Genomic DNA, 17322 nt, shown 5'->3' with positions numbered 1-17322 from the left:
GGTTCACTTCACATGTGTGCTTTGTCAGGGTTAATTAGTGGAAGTTTGTCCCTTATTAATAAACAAGCAAAGAGTGGCTACTTTGAATAATCTAAAATATACAGACATATTTTCAGTTATTTGACACTTTTTTGTTAAGTACATAATTCCATAGGTGTTCATTTATAGTTTTGATGCCTTCAGTGAGAATCTACAATGTAAATAGTCATGAAAATAAAAGGACTGGCTGACTAAATTATTCATGAGAAATTGAACCAAGTTACATAAGAGAACAAAAAACTAGCTACTAAAGAGGGCAGCATTTTGGGCTCCTCCCCCCCCCATGTCAGTAGCCCTGATTGCTGAAGCGCTGCAGGTGTGCCTGACCTGTCAGATGAAAGGGGTGGGACCTGGATCAGGACACAAGAGAGCAGAGGAAACACACACCCGTACCAGAGGTCATTACTGATCTCGTCCCACCAGGAGCCTGCTGCGTTCCAGAGTGAAAATGGCGAATTATGAAGTGACCGTATCCACCGGCAATCTCGCCTATGCCGCCACTTTTAACAATGTCTTCGTTAAGCTGGTGGGCACAGATGGGGAGAGCAAACGCACATGGCTCAAAGAAGCTTTACTACCCTTCACCAGTGGAACAGTGAGTCTGAAATATCCCTCTCTCCGTTTAAATGTATTACATGATTCCTCAAGGTTGCCTATATGGTATTTTACTCACATCAAATACTGTCATCAATTGAACAAGTTTAATTTTTCTCCACCCTCTTACATTTAATTCAATTAAATGTAGGCCAGGTGAATGGAATGAGCAGGTAATACAAAACAGCAGGTAGTGGCAGAATTCAGTGTCTGAATTGACATGAGAGTTCACCAACCGTTCTTACGAAATGTGTTCTTAAACCCTTCTTACGCACTTTTTACGAAGATTCTGGCAGTCACAAATTTTTCTTAACTTGGATTTGTTCTTAACTAAGAACATTTACGAACAACATCTGTGAACACTGAAAAGCACTCTTACGCATATTTGATTGATGACAATTTGCTCCAAATTATTGGTTACTGCATTTTATTTAATTCTACAGTCGTTTACCATGATCGTATTGTTCTGTACTGTATTTCTGATGATTTGTTGAGAAAAAAATCACATTATGCAAAAAACACTAACTCTGCAATTTACATCAGCAATTAAACTGATTAAATCCTGCGTTATTTGGTGGTTGGTCGCTATTTATAGGGCCAAAATGCAGTGGTAGAATGTAACAAAGTACAAATTCTTCGTAACTGTACTTAAATACATTTTTCACGTATCTTTTACTTAAGCAGACCCAATAGTGCATTGCCTACTTTTGACTTATACTTTGTTACAATTTGCAGCAATTATCTATACTTTCTACTCCAGTACATTTCTACAACGTTCCGTTACATTTTCTGATTAGTTTCCCCCCCGCTATAACGTCTTCCTGACCGTCACACGTTTGTCTCACCAGTGAAGTTTGGTTACCGTGGATATATATGGGGCACCGCTGATCCAAGCCGGCTCCGGTGCTGCAGAGCCCGGGCACAGCGCTGCTGACCCTTTTTTTTTTTTTTTTTTTATTTAGTTTGTAAATCCTAGTTGCCTCTCTACAGCGTTGTTTACTCCTCCGCCAGGCAGCGTGAAATAAAATACATCCGTGAATAAAACCAACCGCATTCCGATTCTAACACATTTCCGTTTTATGCTGGTTAGGATCTTCTTTAAAAAGCCAGGCCTTGTTTGTGGTAGTAGACACCTTAAAATTTAACTAAAGTAAATATGTCTCTTATTTGTACTTTTACTTGAGATTTAGTACTTTCTCCACCGCCACTCTGCCTCTTCCCAGGAGGTGCACAGGAAGTGTCATGTCCTTATATGGGAATTTGCTGTGAGTTTTCTTATGCTAATTAGGAACAACTGGCACGCGCTGTCAGTTACGAAGACGTGGGATTCATCAATCCTAAGAACACAGGTGCGACCAATTCTGTTTAAGAACACGTCATGAATCCGACGTAAACTTCTCTTAGAAACTTTCTTAAGAACATATTTAAGAGAAAACTTAGGAAGATATTGGTGAATGAGGCGCAATGCTTCTACCAACTAAAGCATGGCTGAAGTTGTCACAGTAGCATTTGAAGCAGTTAAGCATATTTGACGTTGCATGATTTTTGCAATTTTAAGTTTCTTTGTAATGTATGTTGTACAAACATGTAATGTTTTATTTTATTACTCCAGTTGATATCCTGCCCTGTCTCCATTGGAAAGCTGGTCCTGATAGAGCTGGACAAACAGTGTCTCCCACTGTTCCCTGAAGATGGTTGGTTCCCCGCCAAGGTGCAAGTGAAATCTCCTGAGGGAGCTACCTACAACTTTCCCATCTACCGCTGGATCACTGACAGCAAGGTGCACCTCTTCCGAGAGGGAACAGGTTTGTGGGAATTAGCTTAGCATTCTGTACGCTGTTCACTGACCACAGAAGACATAAAATGAAGACACGTTCTGAAAGCCGGTCTATGAGGAGGCTGGAGTAAATTCATTTCAACATTATACTGTGTATATACAGTATAAACAAATTCAAACTGTTGTGGTTCTTTCTCCAAGCGCTGAGAGTCTTCGAGGACAACAATTCTCGTGGCAGGTCCAGTCGGCAGGTGGAACTGGATCAAAGAGAGAAGGACTATTGGTGAGAGCTCAGAACAACACATTTTTAGTTCATGCACTCCAAAACTAACATGCCTCCAGACCTCCTCCACCTTTGGTTAATATACGTTCATGGCACACAATGATAAATGAACCCCAATATGACCTTGTTACACCTGCCAGGGTTTATTTAAATGGCTATGTACTCTGGTAAGAGTCGCTGCAACCTTTGGTTTAGTTCAACAGATTTATTGACCTCCTATTCCAGCAGGTGAATACAGTGGTTGTTGCTTGTGATAGTATGTGTTTGGGTGTAGTTTTCCATAAAATGAAGAAATGCAGAACATGTAAATATAACCTGTACATAAAGAATACACATGTATATAGACTACAGATCAATCGGCAACAACTCACTGCAATATACATAATTGCTATGTAATAGTTGCTGTGCAAACAACCAAATAATACTGGATAGTAATGGAAATCAATAAATCCAAATGTAGTAATAGACTGTAGGTTTCATTGTGCAGTTAAATCTATTGGCCACTAGATGGCACTGTAAGACCACAAATTACCATAACTGCTACATATAGGTGCAATAGTCATGTGATAGACCAGCGGCGCTTCAACAATTAAACCAGCAACAGCATTGCTAGTGCAACAGCTGAACTAATCCTCAGCAGGATTGTAATGAACGAATGTACAACACTGGGCTAACCTTCATCCATGAATCAAAGAATTAACTGTTACTTCGGAGTGACATATTTGCAGTAAGCTCCTAATATTACAGTAGACACAAGCATGCAATCTGAACTATAGTAAAGAAAACACTGTTAGGTTAGCTACACAAAGATACATGCAACACCGGCATGGACATAAAATTGTGCACTTACGTTCTCAATAAAGCACACGGCAACAAAACAGAAGGCTATATAAGTAACGTGCAACTTTAGAGCAGCTGTACTCGTGTCTGCCGCGAACTACAACGGAAATGGCGAAGTTGCGCGAATGCGTGAGTCCAAGGAGTGACGTCGGCTCATCGGTGCAGCAGGGAGTTTTCCACAAATATTACATAAATAAATGCATGTCAAGGACGGCATATTATTCCTAGAGAAATAGCAGTTCCACTGGTATCTAGTCCAAAGTTCCTCACATCTCTGTTCTTCTATATTTATTCCAGCTGGGATGTGTATGCGAAGGGAATGCCCCACTGCATGAAGGCAAAGGACGCTCATTCTTTGCCTTGTGAGGTCCGCTTCTCCTTTACTAAGGACACGGAGTTTCGCTACACTGCAGCCAGCGGGTGAGGTCCTCAAAATCTGTTACTATGTACCGGACTATCAATGCTATTTAAGGCAGTATAATGAAGTTACTCTTATTTTCAAGGTTGACTGAACTGCAACTTAAGGGTCTGGCTGATAGGAAGGAGAACTGGACAAACATTGATGATATCAATCGGGTGTTTTGCTGCAAACGGACTGACCTATCAGGTACTATCATGGACATTTCATGAAATACTTACTACTGTATTCATAGTAGTACACAGGGGTGTTGGACTGCTGGAAAAAAGGGGACTGACTACCCAGGGCCCTCATGGGAGGAGGGCCCAAAAAGATGGATGTGGGGAGGGGCCCATAGAAAATGCCTTTCTACAGGGTCCAGAATGTTGTGCTCCGCCTAACTGTACTTTCTCCGATATTTGACTGCATTCCTCCCCAAAAAAACTACTGAATACTAAATGGTTTATTGGCTTCTGTCTTCAAGTGACTGAAGTAAATGTGACTAAACTTGTAAGGGTTTCCTAATTTTATGCTTTGTCCATGTGTAACTTATTGTTTCCCTTGTTTCAGTTTCACATGCAGGGTACACCTAAGCTGATTCAAGGAAAATGCAGAGTTTTTTTGTGATTGTTGTAGGCAAAAATCCTTGCTTATGTGGCATGTTTTCTTAAAAGAATGCAAAGGAATATGCAGGCTTTTTACGCAATTATGTGAACTTGCAAAAATTGCAGTTTGATGGGGTGGGGGGGAAGTGATTGCTGACCTTTTTTCATGGCAGACCTGTTACTGTCATAGTAGGAAAAGCACAGGTGTATTCAAAACCATTACTGATGGCTGCATTCCACTTAGGAGAGGTCCTGGTATTGTGCATGCTGAATCACTGAAATAGCTTACTGGGACACTTGATGGAACTGAGACATCGCTAAGGTTATCAATCTCAACTGTGCTTTTCATACTAGGACAAGTCAACATGGCTCCTGGTGAAAGGTCAATTATGTAATTTCATAATCTTGTTTTTCTGGAGGGACTGAATAGTGGCAGAGTAAGATTTTCTAACAAACATTTTGAATTCACTCAAGTTTAACTCTGTTCATTCCCCAGACTACGTCCAGGAACATTGGAAGGAGGATGCATTTTTTGCCTACCAGTATCTAAATGGTCTCAACCCCATGTTGATCAGACGTTGCTCATCTCTGCCCCATAACTTTCCTGTCACTGACGACATGGTCTTCCGTCATGGTCAGGGTAGCTTGAGAAATGAAATGGAGGTGAATATCCTGATCTTAATTGACCTTAGTATTTGCAACAATCTTGTTCTGCCCCGTGACATGTTTAAGAATTGCATGTTGAATGTTTGCTTAGTGTATGTAATATCCACACTGTATGCATGTGAGTCAAATAGTTTCTCATCCTCACTAAACTTTCAAACAGAACGGCAACATATTCCTGTGTGACTACAAGCTTTTGGATGGAGTGAAAGCAAACACCATCAATGGGAAGAAGCAGTACTTGATGGCTCCCCTCATCCTACTCCACAAAACACCTGATGATAAACTGATGCCAATTGCTATTCAGGTGAGATTAGCACTCAGATGTAGCTTATAGTGAAGCATTAGGTTAGGGAGTAATCCTTGTTCCAGGACTGACAGCCATGCACTACTATACTGTACATGTCATATACGGTGTGTGTATATATACAGGGTAGACAGAACTACCTTTAGTGAAATTACACAAATGGAGTGCAGACATAATGCATATGAAGAATGTGGTTTAGAGAAAAAGCTATATGCAAAGTATTTTCATTGCAGTTGCTAGACAGCCTACTTTCCTTTTGTCAAAGACATAAGTTAGCCATTAAATAATTGATGATTGAGGATCAACGGATGCTGGGATTCACTGAAAATATGAATTTCCTAACTGAATAGCAGATGAAACCTATAGTAAATGGGCAACAGCATTCAACAATTACAGAACATTAACCAGTACTGGAAATGGATCCAATGAGTTGAATAAACTACATCCCCCTTCCTTCTCCTGCAGCTGAAGCAGACTCCAGCAGATGACAACCCCATCTTCTTTCCTACCGATTCTGAGTACGACTGGTTGATGGCCAAGATTTTTGTGAGAAGTGCAGATTTCAGTGCACATGAACTCAATGTTCACCTGCTGCGCACTCATCTGCTGGCTGAGGTGTTTACAGTGTCACTGCTGCGTAATGTGCCAATGGTGCATCCACTGTACAAGGTAACTGAAGGCTGAATACTCAACTTACTGTAGTTTTATCAACTTGGTTTTTTAATCTTCCAAAGTTGATGAATCAGGTTCAAGTTTCTTTGCAAGAACTTCTCACTGCTAAATGGAAAGGAAGCATCAAGATTTCAGACTTTGTTAACATAGTGTTACTAACTGAGTTCACTCTTTCCCTCAGCTCCTTATACCCCACACTCGCTACACTCTGCAGATCAACTACTTAGCTCGAAGTCTTCTAATATCTGAGACTGGAGTTTTTACACAGGTATGGAAATACCAAGAAGCTCACTAAACAGTTTTTGTTTTTTCCCCCATGTCATTCACAGTATTTGTCTAACTACATTCCTTACGTGACATCTAGTTTGCAGCTCCTGGTGGAGAGGGTGTGATGACAATCCTGGAGAGATCACTGTCCTCAATGACTTACAGCTCCCTCTGCATACCAGAGGACATTGCTGAGCGTGGTGTGGAGGCTCTGCCGAACTTCTACTACAGGGATGATGGGCTCAAGCTTTGGGATATCATTCAAAGGTAGTACAGGTGTCCCCATATGGGGGGGGAGGGAGAAAGGATCCCAAAATGCTGCCCTCCTTAGTAGCTAGCTTTTTGTTCTCTAATGTAACTTGGTTCAATTTCTCCTGAATAATTGAGTCAGCCAACATTTGTGTAGGGTTTCCGGTCCATAATTTAAAGGTATTAATTACTAATCAAACATAACTATGTATATCAACTAGGAATGTGTTTTTATATTTCACCTATCTACATTCCTCAAAGGTTTGTGCAGGGAGTGCTCAGCTTCTACTACAAGAATGATGCTGAGGTCCAGAAAGACTCTGAACTGCAGAAGTGGATTTCAGACATTTTTGAACATGGATTTCTTTCCCAAACAGGCACAGGTGAGCTTTAAACACAACTCTCACCAAAATGCAACCTACATTCTTTTTGTGAATGTACCAGAGTCAAACTTTAGTTTAAAAGCGTATTTAGGACAGAAGCGTCACTTAAGATTTACTGTATTTTCGGTCAAATGGCCTTTTGAATGGGACAGCTAGGGGCACTTTTATGCTAGCCTCAAAATAGCTATTTTTAAACTACTACGAAGGCTCGACAACATGAAACTTTGCTCGAAGTTTCACCAGGGGCTCTACACCTTAACGCAAGCATTGACAACATTGTGTACCCGGAGTTTACTAAGGTTTTGAACAACTCACAGCTGCTCTCGTTGTTTCCAGCCGCTACCACCTTGGCCGTCAGAACGAGTCGATATGAAAATAAGTCAAGCCACAGATTCAGTATATCCCTTGTGGACCAGTGTAGTTAAGGTGTAGATCCCCTGGTGATACTTTGAGCAAAATATCCTGTCGTGTCGAGCTTTTTAGTGTTTTAAAAAATGGCTATTTTGAGGCAAGCATAAAAGTGCCCCTAGCACTCCCTTTTTAAAAGGCCATTTGACCAAAAAACTAAAATACAGTACATCTTCAAAGTGGTGTTTCTGACCTAAATATGCTTTTTAAACAAGTTTGACTCAGGTACACTCGCAAAAAGACCCTATGTTGCATTTGGGCAAGATTTGCGCTTTAATGAAAAAGCTCATTATGGTGATAAATGATGGTTCATGTGCACATTTATATTATCATAATGCAAACATAACTCAACTATTTATCTGGATGTCTTTGAGTTAGATTATTCCTTCTGATTCTCAGGAATTCCACAGAGCTTTACCACCGTGGCTGAGTTGGTCAAGTTTGTCACCATGGTGACCTTCACTTGCTCAGGACAGCACTCGGCTGTGAATAATGGACAGGTGAAGCCCTTTAATTTACCCCGATGATGAATTATAATGCTATTGTGGGATGGGTTCATGAGGTTTTGCGGTTTAGTTCTGAACTGAAGAAAGATGGAAGGCATTAACAAAAGTCTACAGCCATGCTAACAGGTCTGTGAGGCTGCACTTAGTCAGTGATGTTTTACACTAAATGCAACACATGCTAAAATGCGAACATGCAGACTTTTAGTATTTGTTTACAAGATCACAATCTGAGTTCACAATGTTAACATGCAAACATTAATTAGCACAAAACACAATTAACAGCTGAGATGGATGGAAATGGCAGTTTTGAAGGTATTTGGTCATAAAGATTGGACAAATATAATGTTATGATGGTGATGTATGAAAAGTCAGAGGATCACCAAACTGATTCCAATATGAATGTCTGAACTGGATTTAATGACAATCTAGTAAATCAAGTTAAGTTGAAAACTACTAATGTTAACCTCATGGTGGTGCGGAGTAAAAGGTCAGGGATCACCAAAGTCATTAGGATCTATCCTCTGGGGACCATGAATCAGTGTGGACCATCAAGTGGTGAACAGACTGACCTATTGACTGATATGGCGTGATTCAAAGAGTATTAAGCAGTAATCTGTAAATCATTAATTCCTTGCAGTATGACTATGATGCCTGGATGCCCAACGCTCCAATCTCTCTGCAACTTCCTCCACCAACCACAAAGGGGAAAACAAGCGAGGCCACAATGCTGCAGACATTCCCTGACGTCAACACAACAGTTCAGGGAATGGCCACCATGTGGCTACTCAGCAAGCAGTCATCTGACTTCGTAAGTGCCTGAGATTTTATAAAATATTATAAACTACCTATATGTTCAGTTTGTTAAGTAAGTTAGTATGTCATTAGGGCAAGACATCCTGTTTGAGCTACAGAAAGAAATCATGCTCACTACAACTGTACTTTCTATTGCCAGTAATTTTAAGTTCAAAAATTTCTAAACGGTTTTTAAATATATAATTTATCTCATTAGGTCCCTCTTGGCCAATACCCAGAGGACCATTTCAGTGAGGAGATTCCCTGCAAGCTGATAAAGGCTTTTCAAGGAGAGCTTGAAGTGTTAAGTGCGGACATCAAAGCCAGAAACGAGCGGCTGGAGGTCCCATACACATACATGGATCCCAAAAAGCTAGAAAACAGCGTGGCAATTTAAATATCAGGTGTGACCTCCTCAGCTGTTGGGCCAGATTCAGCTTCATATTAACAAATGTTAAATAAATATGCAATGTTAAATAATGGGCTCTGTGTGAGTGTCTTGACTTGGGCATAGTGGGAGATGTATACAGTAACTTGTTAAATACATATTTTAAGATAAGTTTGTCAAATGAGATCTATATATTGATAGACTCACTTACCGCACACACGAAAAACGCTGAATTACATTGACAATAGACAAATGGTAAATGAGGATTTCTCTTTAGTTGGATGTGTGTGGCTCTTACATGAGCAGTTGTTGTTGGTTTGGTACATAACTTTAATGTACCAACCAAAACAGGCTTATACATGTTTACATAAGTACAAAGAGTGAAAATGGAACATTTGACAAACAAAAGAGAATACAAACTACAAATTAAATTACCTCAAACACCACAAAAGTTAAAAAAGCAAACTCATCAAGATGTAAAATAGGTCTACTCAGGAATCAAAATGTGCATGTTTTCCTAAATATAAAAGCCTTGTTAGGATAAACTATACAAATACTGGTTTGGAAACAGTGAATCTACTTCCATGGATGCATTGTTTGGCCATTAAAATCACACAACATTTATTTATTAAAGTTAAGTCTGATATCTAAAATAACATCAGCTTTAGGAAGGTTCAGAGCCGTTAATGTCTTCTGACGGCTCTGGGACGGTTACTTTGTGTTGGCGCATGCTCAGTCTCACTCACAAAGCTCAGCCAATCCTGTGCGAGCAACAGCACAGTCTCATTTGCATCAGTTGCAGATAAAAGAGGCGTCTGGGATACAGTCTCGTTATCGGTTTCAGGAATTCCTATCCGAAGCAAACATGCCAGCAGAAGCCACCGTGAAAGCGCCCAAGAAGGGCTCTAAGAAAGCCGTGACTAAGACCGCCGCCAAGGGTGGCAAGAAGAGGCGAAAGAGCAGGAAGGAGAGCTACGCCATCTACGTGTACAAGGTGCTGAAGCAGGTCCACCCCGATACCGGCATCTCCTCCAAGGCCATGGGCATCATGAACTCGTTTGTGAGTGACATCTTTGAGCGCATCGCCGGTGAGGCGTCCCGTCTGGCTCACTACAACAAGCGCTCCACCATCACTTCCCGCGAGATCCAGACCGCCGTGAGGCTGCTGCTGCCCGGGGAGCTGGCCAAGCACGCAGTGTCTGAGGGCACCAAGGCCGTCACCAAGTACACCAGCTCCAAGTAAACATCCCGATGATGTAATTCACCAAACCAACGGCTCTTTTAAGAGCCACACACTTCTTCTTAAAGAGCAAAGTATTAATAAATGTGTTTGGATACAAAGTATCTTTTCCATATTAGTTGTCACTATTTAAAATTGTATTTTATCTATTTAAGGTATCCCATATCAAAATGAGTTTGTTTTTTTGTTTTTGTTAACCCGTTATTGTAGCATTTTTCAACGTTATCTCCGCTTTTACACCACAACCACCAGTATACACTTGCACCAACTTGTTATCACTATATGTAAACTCATTTTTGGGTTCTATAGTGTGGTATCCGAACTGTAATATTAAGTTACAAGAATGCTTATCTTTAAGCTATATCAGTTACTTGGCTATGAAGAATAATAGTTCATTTCCTTATACAGTTTCTGAAGTTAGCTGCTAATAACGGATGTTCCAGAAGGAGGCACTATTACATTGAGTTGTGTGTTTAGCTGACCGGATGTTGACGCTAGTTAAAGACCGAAGAAGTTGTTAGCGTGAGACAGAGGACAGTAACTTGTTAAGATGTAATGCTGCCCGTTGCATTAAACTTGCAAACATAAGTGGATGTTGTGGATATTCAGTTCTTCATTAGACCTCTCATAATTCCACGCAACTTCCCAACGTCATCAACAGTCCGTGTTTACCATCCATTGTTCGGGTCGAGAGACACCTCGCGGCAGAAAGTTACATATTGTACGATGCAAAGTTGTCTTCACTGAAAAGGGCAGAATAAAGTGATACAGAGTTTTAACTATTCAATCATTCATTAACATCGTTAGGAAGAGTTTGATTCATTTCAATAACAGCAACGTTAAGATTAGAACCCATATTGATACTTCCTGATATTATCTGTAATATAATTAATCATGTTTTATATACTGAAAACAAAGACCAACACCAAAATAACTGAACAACATTGTTGGACTGTGTGCCTCTCATATCTCTCTCATCTATAACCTTCCTGCTCACAGTTCCACCTTTACAACCCAAATTAAAACTCACCTTTCACCAGCGGTGTAGTCTACGTGATACGGACGTATACCCAGTATACTCACTAAGAAAGCTCCAAGATTTCCATATACCCGCTTAAAAATGCCCAATGACATGTAACAACATACTTTCCATTATATGTTTGATATAATTTGAATTGACATCTGTGTTTTTCTTCTTCACATAGGCTAAATAAAGGGATTTCCACAGTAAATTAGTGCATAAAAGTGTATCCGAATACAGGAAATTAAGTTTTTGATGCTCAAACCTTCCCTGGGGGAGGACACCCAGACCCCCCCACTATAAAATGCGCCCCCCCAAAAAGGCCCATTCTGGCCCATATATAGACAGTACAGTATACCCACTATTATACTTTAGACTAAACCACTGCCTTCCACCTGAACTTTCAGTTAGTTGCTCTAGTCTTTGATTACATCAACTTTAACACGTTTAAACTGTAAAACCCACTCACCAATGATACTTTCTGATATTATCAGTAGTCTGTTGAAGAGAAAATAGTCAACAGTTAAATAAGCCATCACCAAAATGATTTAACATCATACAATAAGTCCTATTCACACAGGACTAGTATCACCAGGGGACCTCAAGTGATTCAGAAATTACTACTTCTGTGTTTCGTGCAGCGCATTCACACGGGATAAGTGAAGTCTGTATTTTTTCTTGAATTAACTGACATCATCCCCCACATATGATCTCAAAACTTTCATTGGGTGGTGATGGCGCAGTGGATTCGTGGTTCGATTCCCGCTGCGATACATCAACCAATGTGTCCCTGAGCATGACACTTAACCCCTAGTTGCTCCAGAGGTGTGTTAACTCTGACATATAAAGTAATTTTAAGTCGCTTTGGATCAGTGTTCGAATTATCTTTTTGTCTTTAAGGGTGTCTCTTTATCTCATAAAAAAAGTTGGCACACCCCGCACATAGCCTACCAAGGCTATACAATTAAATAACCTAGGCGCGAGTGGCGCTTTTGCGCAGTGGGCCTATATGCGCACAGCAGAGATGTTCACAAGTAATTTTTTGAGCTTGAGTCCAAGTCGAGTCTCAAGTCTTTCAGGGGCAAGTTCAAGTCAAGTCTCAAGTCTCTGGCCATCTGATCTGTCCCATAAATCGTATGAATTAAAGCATGTCCAGACAGTACAGCATTAACATCAGTTGTAGGATAACTTTATGGGGTCTACTTAACACATCCCTCTAGCCCTCGGACCTGGTGAAATAATAACCTAAGTCTGTCACATCATATGGATATACAACTATAAAGATACAATGTGCCTTTTCCCAGCATTAGCGCAACACTTTGCGATGGTTAGATTGTTTCCTGTGATGATATATGCTAAATGTAACGTCTCTTTCATTCAAAAAAATGTCTAATGTCGAAGTGTAAATCAAGAGAATAGTAGCAGCGCCACACCAGTTAGTCTACAGAACAACATGCATCTCAGTGTCAGTCCAAATTACGCACGATAAGCAGTTTGAAGTCACTGATGTAATGCCATTTATTTATTTTGTAAGTGTTAGTAGGCTCAGTGAAACTGAGTCCAGCGCAAGGGAGACCTGACTCAGGAGGAGAGGTTAGTGAGGCCAGCATCTCCACGACAGGGGACACTGCCCATGGATGAAATAGTAAATAGGACTACAGTAACAGAAATATGTGCCGAATTAAGACCCAGTGTTTGGTGGACCGGGGTACACCTTGTACACTTAATAGCCTACAAATCATCCACGGGATCAACGCATCACATGAGTTTGCCCACCTGACACAGCGTTTGTTCCTGGGGAGATGGATCCGTGCGTCCTGCCTCCTGTGCGCCATGGATGTCTGAGCCTCAGCGACTACTAACTATAAAGATATAATTTGCCTGTTCCCAGCATTAGCTCAACACTTAGCGATGGTTAGCTTGTCACCTGTGACGATATATGCTAAATGTAACGTCTCTTTTACATTAGCGTGTGACTGACCTATTTATGTGCGTTTTGAGATGCCTGATGAAGTCCGACGTTGTTGATCCGGCATCATTTATCTCGGTGCCACTTTGCACTTTGCATGTAGCTGTTGGCTTACTTCCACTGTTTACGAAGTTATTGAAAACAAAACTAATGACAAAAGGCACAACTCTGGGAGGACTTGGTATTTTCTGATTCTAAATCTGCAACTATTTTTTGTTTTTTTTGGTGGTAAAACCGAAACTTGTCAGGGCCAAAAATGAATTCGGCGCAGGTGACCTTTTTTTCGGTGGCATAACTGACAGTGATATTTATGTGTTGGTAATTACCTCAAAAGCACCTTAAGCTAAAAGCAAGGTTACTTCTTCGGACTTGCGAGTGCTGTGAAATCGATCGTATGCGGTTTGCTCACGTAGCCTGGTGGTGTGGTGGTGAAGTGTAGTCATGCTGCGTTCATGAGCGTAGGGTAGGCTCAGGTCTACGTCCGTAGTAGCCTGTATTTTAATTTAACGACTTTAATGGTAAGAGATCGCACAGGGATGGATAATGAGCGTTGATTAAGATTAAATTACAATGCCACATATGGCAGACACCTTCAGATATGAGAGACCCCCTCAGATTTTTGATTTTTGACTTTGGTGCTTTCATGGGAGCCAGTCCTCGCTCTATGGGAGCTCGGCTCCCTCTGGCTCCCATGTAATTCGAACACTGCTTTGGATAAAAGCTTCAGCTAAATGACATGTAATGTAATTTATAATTGCCAACACAGCCAAAACAACCCGAATCACCAATCACAGAGGTTCTGGTTCCTACGGGACTAATATGATCACACATCCAAATGGAGTCCTAAAAGATGTCAATTTCGGACGAAGGCTGCCTGTGTCCTGGTCAGATAGTGTTACTGTTTCTTCACTACAATGTTACTGTTACCACACTGCACATAGCTGTACATACTGTACATATCTGTCTATATGGTTGAAACTGAATATCCATATTTATTCAGTTTCTCTTATTATATATTCTGTTAATACACTGCATATATCTATATTATTACTGTTAAATTGCACATATTACATGTTGTTCATACATTGTTCATATTACATAGCATATTTATTCTCCTCTCATAAGGTAACTGCTAATACACTGCACGTATTTATGTATAATTTATATTACTCTAAACCACCTTCTGTAAACCAACTGTATACTGCTGTCTACACTGCACTATATTTCTTGTCCTGTCTATACTTTTATATCACATTGCACTTTTCTGCTGTTTTTGAGCTTCTGGTTGGACGCAAACTGCATTTCGTTGTCTTTGTACTTGTACTCTGCACAGTGACAATAAAGTTGAATCTAATCTAATATAAGAGCTGTCGCAAAACCTCATTGGCAAGACCTTTGCTTTGAGGTAATTTTCAACAACAGTTATGTTTAACACCAAAGATGACTACTTAAGGTTACGAAAAAGATTGTGGTTAGGATGCAGGGAATGAATACGCGTTTCCTGGGTCAAAGTCTTCTGTTTTCTCTGGAAATCCCTGTGTTTTATAACCGCAAATACCATCCAGCAAAACACATTTTGGCATGTTTCATCCGGTGCAACCAGTATTTTAATGATGGATGATTCATGAGCTCCACTCAAACCCAAACGTCAGACATGGCCTTGAACCGAGATGATATGGCTGTGAGAGGTCATATTACAAAGAACTTTGTTTTTCCAAATACCTTGTCAAATCAGATGTATGTCTTACTGACAGTTAATTAATTGTTAACTAGTTTGGATTGTTTGGCCTTGTGTATTTCTACCAAATTTCTACAATTTTCTACCAAACCGATGTACTTGTCACAGTCTTGCTCTAGGCCAGTTGGCCTTCGGACTTTCAGTTTATTTCATTAGACCATGTGACCAATTGAAGTATTTAACCTGAACTTACTGACATTTTCACCTGGATGTGATCTTGATGTGATCTTTCTGTTTCCACCATTACAGTTACATTACAATGACTCTTCTTATATATTCTTCAATATAAATGATATCAAATATATTTTATGATTTTATTTATCATACTATGTCGTGATGAACATTCAGAATTATTTTACACTTTAAACTTAGAACAACTCTCTTTGGTTGTACCGTTCTTTAACATTGGTGTCAATAAATCTAATTTGATAAAACGTTCATTTATAACCCGACCCATGATCTTTTCCTAAACCTTCCTAAACTAACAACTACCTTGCAGCACATATGACTTGCTGCTCTACCTCTGCCTCCATTGGTTAGTTAGTTTGTGAATTTTTTGACACCCCTTTCCCTCCTCACCGATTCGCCCTCATATCGTACCACATTACGTCATTCTTCCTTCATTATCAGGCGCACATACGAGAAATCGATTGGAGAAGATACGAAAGACCGACGAGCGACCTTATGGCTTCCATTTTATCTAAAATGTAAATCTGTGTTCTGAATAAACGGTTAAAAAAAAGAGTAATGTGTCTTTAGTTTTCTCTCTGTTGTTAACACTGCTGTTATGGCCGCCAGTCACTGTGTGATGATGGATCCTGTCGTAAGTATTTTACTGGAAGTGTGAGTATTCAGATTCTTTTTTCATAAAGTTTTTTTTTTTGTAAGGCAATATTATTGTTAACTAATCAGTCTAATATCTCCTAATCTTGATAATAATAACATTTGTGTTTTATGTGTTTTATTCGAGCCAACCCGATATATTATTTATGCTAAATGTCATTTATTCGCTGTATAATAACACAATGCCATACACATTACTATATATATATTTATCTTTATTTATCTGTAGTTTTTGTTTACTTCCTATATTTAGCTAAAAGTCGTATTGTTATTCTTATACTGTAAGTTTTGACATCATATGTGGGGGATGATGTCAGTTAATTCAAGAAAAAATACAGACTTCACTTATCCCGTGTGAACGCGCTGCACGAAACACAGAAGTAGTAATTTCTGAATCACGTGTGGTCCCCTGGTGATACTAGTCCTGTGTGAATAGGACTTATTGTATGATGTTAAATCATTTTGGTGATGGCCTATTTAACTGTTGACTATTTTCTCTTCAACAGACTACTGATAATATCAGAAAGTTTCATAGTGGGGGTCTGGGTGTCCTCCCCCAAGGAAAGTTTGAGCATCAAAGACTTCATTTCCTGTATTCGGATACACTTTTATGCACCAATTTACGGTGGAAATACCTTTATTTAGCCGATGTGAAGAAGAAATACACAGATGACAATTTAAAATATATCAAACATATAATGTAAAGTATGCTGTCACATGTCATTGGGCATTTTTAAGCGGGTATATGGAAATCCTGGAGCTTTCTTGGTGAGTATACTGGGTATACGTCCGTATCACGTAGACTACACCGCTGGTGAAAGGTGAGTTTTAATTTGGGTTGTAAAGGTGGAACTGTGAGCAGGAAGGTTATAGATGAGAGAGATATGAGAGGCACACAGTCCAACAATGTTGTTCAGTTATTTTGGTGTTGGTCTCTTTGTTTTCAGTATATAAAACATGATTAATTATATTACAGTAATACTACAGATAATATCAGGAAGTATCAATATGGGTTCTAATGTTAACGTTGCTGTTATTGAAATGAATCAAACTCTTCCTAACGATGTTAATGAATGATTGAATAGTTAAAACTCTGTATCACTTTATTCTGCCCTTTTCAGTGAAGACAACTTTGCATCGTACAATATGTAACTTTCTGCCGCGAGGTGTCTCTCGACCCGAACAATGGATGGTAAACACGGACTGTTGATGACGTTGGGAAGTTGCGTGGAATTATGGGAGTTTTTATTGTTAAACACCATCGCTGGTTAGAATGCATTCAAGTTTATTCACGTTACGTTTAATAACCTTTATTCAAGTCATTCTAATAAAATAGCTGCA

The 17322-nt window shown here is 39.8% G+C and overlaps 2 protein-coding genes across 2 annotated transcripts; both read left to right on the top strand.

Annotated features, from left to right (window-relative positions):
- The first annotated feature begins 391 nt into the window (after positions 1-391).
- LOC114566432 (arachidonate 15-lipoxygenase B) lies at positions 392-9262 on the top strand. Its single transcript, XM_028594902.1, has 14 exons — positions 392-634; positions 2246-2438; positions 2612-2693; positions 3831-3953; positions 4037-4140; positions 5032-5198; positions 5362-5505; positions 5971-6174; positions 6359-6445; positions 6542-6711; positions 6955-7076; positions 7884-7984; positions 8628-8798; positions 9000-9262. The coding sequence occupies exons 1-14, from the start codon at positions 488-490 to the stop codon at positions 9177-9179; spliced, it is 1995 nt and encodes a 664-aa protein (XP_028450703.1). The 5' UTR covers positions 392-487; the 3' UTR covers positions 9180-9262.
- Positions 9263-10019: 757 nt separating this feature from the next.
- Positions 10020-10446, top strand: LOC114566450 (histone H2B). The gene has a single exon (XM_028594921.1). The coding sequence runs from the start codon at positions 10036-10038 to the stop codon at positions 10411-10413; it is 378 nt and encodes a 125-aa protein (XP_028450722.1). The 5' UTR covers positions 10020-10035; the 3' UTR covers positions 10414-10446.
- Positions 10447-17322: the final 6876 nt, after the last annotated feature.

The sequence above is a fragment of the Perca flavescens genome, chromosome 13 (assembly GCF_004354835.1).
Source record: "Perca flavescens isolate YP-PL-M2 chromosome 13, PFLA_1.0, whole genome shotgun sequence".
NCBI classification, from domain to species: domain Eukaryota; kingdom Metazoa; phylum Chordata; class Actinopteri; order Perciformes; family Percidae; genus Perca; species Perca flavescens.
Note: the sequence above shows the minus strand (reverse complement) of the source record. Positions and strands in the feature narration are given on the sequence as shown.